At 40.7% G+C, this 5,067-nt stretch overlaps 1 protein-coding gene across 1 annotated transcript; it reads right to left on the reverse strand.

The window, feature by feature from the left end:
- Positions 1-4,227: 4,227 nt before the first annotated feature.
- On the reverse strand, positions 4,228-4,671 carry LOC150085982 (uncharacterized). Its single transcript, XM_090374760.1, has one exon. The coding sequence runs from the start codon at positions 4,669-4,671 to the stop codon at positions 4,228-4,230; it is 444 nt and encodes a 147-aa protein (XP_090230886.1).
- Between the last annotated feature and the right edge of the window lie 396 nt (positions 4,672-5,067).

Here is a 5,067-nt window from a genome sequence, read left to right on the forward strand (position 1 = left end):
GAGAAGCCCCACTCATTCCAAAAAAATCTAAACTACAGCATTGGCAAAGTGTTTAAATTTTGCACCAAGGCTTGACAAACGCGCCCCAAAATATGGTCAATTATAAATCCCAGCAATTTACTTTCTGTGACTATAGGGATTTGAGCATTGCCAATTTTACATCTAGGTGGATGCCGGATGTCAAGTTTACCCCCAAGAACCATGATTTTCGTCTTGGAAGTACTTATCCTCAGTTTATTTTCGTGGGTCGAAATCTGTAGGTCTTCTAGGACTATTCTAGCTGATGCTTCCAAGGCAGATCTTCAGTTACCACTAAGAAGTACTGTTAGATCATCGGCATAAGCCATTATCTTGGTATTTTCAAATGTTCTTTTTATCCAGTCCTATAACACCACGTTCCAGAATAACGGTCCTAAGATGGATCCCTGAGGACACCTCTAGAAATTTGACGTAGAATCTAGTTTATGCTTGGATCTGACAGTGACAAGTCGGTTTGTAAAGTAGCTCTTGACAATAAGATATAACTGTTGAGGGCATTCTGCGGAACGTAGACGTTCGAGGGCGCTGTCCCACCAAAAGGAATCAAAGGCACCCTCGAAGTCTATGAATATAGCCAATGTGTATTTGAACGGAGAGTTTTCAATATGGCAAATAAAATCTACAAGAGCGTCCTCACAAGATCGGCCTGGAGAAAAACCATACTAGTTGGACGCAAGAAGATCTTTTTCAAGGAAAGGAGAGTTCAACCTTAGGGCAACTAGGCGTTCCAACAATTTCCCCAAACTGGCCAGCAGTGCAATTGGCCGATAAGATCTAGGCTCATCTGGGGGACTGTTGGGCTTTTTAATCAATCTCAGAAGAGCAGTTTTCCAGAGCTCCGGAAAGCGTCCTTCCTCCAAGCATTTGTTAAATAACTGTAATAGAATTTCAGGTTTAAGTTTTGCAGTCTCTACAATAAATATAATCTCCACCATATCCATACCCGGACATTTCCTTATGTTGATCTGCTTTATAATTATCTCTAACTCTGCAGGAGTAAATGGTTCAACAGAAGAATATGATATGTACAAGGAGTTTGCAGGGCGAACACCTCTATGAATTTCAACAATTTCTCCAAATTGGCCATTCTCTGCACCATCATCATTGTGCACCATCATCATTATTACATGTACGATACCACCATGTTCTGCAACTCAATACTTTCTAAACTTCGTTGCCTCTGACACACTATGTAAAAATAATTCAAACAACCCACCCCGAAATTTGTAAATATTCGACACGGTCCCCCGCTTTTTTTTATTTTTTATTTTTTTTATTTAGTTGATAAATGCAACATTACCCAACTTCCTATATCGGGCCAATACGTAAAAGACAAACGTGCGATACTAAGATGATTTTCAGATGCACAAGAGCATCTGAAATTAACTGCGTCAGTTACCAGCTTTCAAAGGGAAAGATGGTGCGCAATTTTTTAATCAAGCAATTACACGAGTATACGCAGTACAAGGAAATCCGAGTGAAGACAATGCCGATAAGCTAAAATTTGGCGACGACCTTTGGGGCACGACCGAGATCCATTTTGGAAAGCTCTATTATAACTTTACCAGTCAGTAGGCTCCAATCATACCCAGACTCATAAATAGGCCTATCCGAAGACTCCAAAATAATGAAATGTCACTAGTGGAACACATTGCCAAGATATATTATTTTCGATGTCTCAGGGATACACCTTGTTCCTGCATTCATGATAGCTGCGGAACACCTGCATCCCTCAGGCATCGAAAACAGGTCAAGTACAAAATATTTTTTTATGTATTCCCTAAATTAGCTTACACATATAGAGCAAAAGGAAAAACAGACAGAGGAAGATCAAAGAAAAGATGGGCAGACCTCTTCGAGATCGGAACAGGCGGATCGCCTAATCCATTAAGGAAGATAAGATAAGATAAGATAAATTTTCCAACTTTGGATTACAATGCGACCGATATACGATATACACATTAAAAAATTAAAGTGACTACTAACGGTTAAAATTTAAGCATTTCAATTAAATTTTTATATACTGAATATATATATATATATATATATATATATATATATATATATATATATTTATTATTTTTTATTATTATTAATATTATTACTCTCAAGAAGTTTTATAGGAGTGAGATAGTTGCTTCCTTGCTTGGGGCACATCAATTATTTTGGTCATAGTGTGCCAGTTCTTATGTTCTTTATCATGTATTATGTCTATACAAATATTCACGGACCGATTTGCATGTCACGGGCACACAAACAAGGAAAGCTGCAACCTCATTTCAAGATTTGAACCGATATCTCTCCAAAAGAGTGATGCTATAGCGGTCTTTTAGTTTTAAATACACTATTCAAATACAGGGTGTCTCAAAAATATTGGTACAAATGTTTAGGGGAGGTAGGTAACATCTAAAGGAATGTGAATCGCATAGGAACCCATAACCGGAAACATCACGGGAAAGTAGTAGCAGAGGCATAAGAAGCAGAAATGACAAGACAATAATTAGTGGCAAACATTTATTTGACATAACAATGGAGTACGAGGTGGATGCATTTCATGATGTTACAACAGATGCTCGAAATTTCCACCATGAGACGTGATGCATGCGTGACACCGATGTAGCATGGATTGGCCGACACGGTCGAACACACCTGGAGTTTCTTTGACAGTAGCAGCAGCGCAGACGCGTCTCGCCATGAGATCCAGTTCCGTCTCCACAGGCGATTCATACACGATAGATTTGAGGGGCCCCCACAGAAAAAAGTCGAGGATCGATAAATCAGGTGAGCGTGGGGGCCAGGCAACGGGTCACGAACACACCTTCCATAATGGGCAGGCGCCACGTCATGTTGAAACCAAATGATGTGTCTCACATTTGCTGGAACATCGTCAAGTAACCCTGGTAGAACTTGTTCAAGAAAGATCCGATATTCATGCGGGATGGTAACAGGTATGGGCCGACTAAGCAGTCACCGACCATACCTGTCCACACATTTATTGCGAAGCGGTGTTGTGCCGCATGGGGCGCACACCGTGTGGGCCCTCTGCTAATCCTTACACTAGGTGCATGTCTGCCAGCTCACAGTTTGTATATCGATGCATGCTCTTTGTGCGGCGACTACTGCTTGAATGAGTAAACCAGAAATTTTCCCTGTCGCGAACTGATGAACAGCGTCGTGTACCGACTTACGGTGACGTTTCCGGTTATGGGTTCCTATGCGATACACATTCCTTTAGATGTTACCTACATCCCCTAAACGTTTGTACCAATATTTTTGAGACACCTTGTATATATATATATATCACCAGACTAGTATCATATAGGAGTAATATATGTTCCCAATCTCAAAGTCCTGGAACATGTAGAACATGGCCAGGGGATAAACTATGATACTTCCTCTTATATCTTGTTTTGATACTAGTCCAACAGAAAATTGCAATTGGCCAGTCACTGCACATTTGCTCCCCACTACCAGGCAGGATTTTCCTTTAGCCCTAGGTGATAACCTCAATCAAGATCACTTCCTCTAAAAATAGAATTCAAAATTGAGGTCGAGGTCATTGTGTGTGTGTGTGTGTGTGTGTGTGTGTGTGTGTGTGTGTGTGTGTGTGTGTGTGTGTGTGTGTGTGTGTGTGTGTGCTTTCAGGTTTATTATTTCGTTTATTAGGCCGGGAAATACATTGCGTTTTGGGTGTTCGGTTTCACCGTTTGGGGAGAAACGGTGATGGTTTTCAGTGAGAGCATCTATATATTTCCTGTTCAACCGCAGATGTCGAAATCTGCTGCGCCCAGACGTGATGAACGAACGAACAACAGGAAGAGCCACTAAAAATCCCTAAAAACTTTAGGGATTTTCACCATACCCTCGTTCTTCACTCTTAACGTGAACTGTTCTTTCGTTCCGTCTGTTTTCACTTTCAGTTGAATGTCACTGTCCACAGAATTAACATCATCGATAAGTTTTGAGGAAGCTGTATACTTTTCTTTTAATACTGTCATCGCTCTGACTTCTTTTTTCTTTTTGGGGTACAGTGAGAATATGTTCCATCCATCGGAGATATTATCCCATGAAAGAGGGAAATGTACTTCGGCTAGTGCTACTTCCCATTTGCCCGAGAGAGAAACAACATTACACAGTTCCACTGTGAATTGTGACTGAGAATTTCTGGGATGCAGATCCATACTAGCATTACTGGGTATTGTAAGGAAAAACATCTTGTGAGCTGACCCAACTGTTGAAGATTTGTGGGTAGCCTAACCATTTGACTAATAACTGACGTTGTCCTCTAACTGTCTTTTGTTTAAGTACCTTTTCGATGGGGTAGACGTCAGGGGGTAGCTTATCGTCAAAGTTAACTTTCTGTAACTGTGTTTCGTAAAACGTTCCTTCTATCTGCTCACCATCACGACCTGTCACACTGTACACAACAGGGTTACGCTTCAAAACACGTATAATAGTAAACACTTCTCTCGTCCAATTCCCCCAGTAACCTTTGCGAAAAGGGTGAGACCCGCTGCTCAGAACAACCCTATCTCCGATTTTAAATTTCGGTTTCAGGGTTTTGGTATGGCTGTGGTAGAGTCTATTATACACTTCTTCTTCGTTAGCAAGAGTGACTTTTACAGGGGCCATACCTATAGAACGATGGGTAGTACGATTATACGTAGCCACAATATCGTCGAGTACGTGAATATATTTCTGACTTTTGGAATAAGAAATCCACTTATAAATTTTTTCTTTCAGTGCCCGAATGAACCGTTCGGCAATAGCTGCCTTCTTTTCTGATCTTGTTGTATAGAAATTGATACCAAGGGATTTGAATAACCGACTAAGAGGCGCATTAGTGAATTCTTTTCCTTGGTCGGTGTTAACACAAAATGGTGTTTCTTCTTCGAAAATAGATTTGAATGCCTGCACCACCTCGTTGGATTTTTTGCTTTTCAGTTTTCTGACCCAAGCATATCGCGAGAAGCAATCCACACAAACCAGAAGGTAACGATATCCATCGTTTGAGTCGGCGAGAGCCGA

Source organism: Mastigoproctus giganteus, chromosome 5, assembly GCF_048544385.1.
Source record: "Mastigoproctus giganteus isolate SK-2022 chromosome 5, ASM4854438v1, whole genome shotgun sequence".
Taxonomy (NCBI): domain Eukaryota; kingdom Metazoa; phylum Arthropoda; class Arachnida; order Uropygi; family Thelyphonidae; genus Mastigoproctus; species Mastigoproctus giganteus.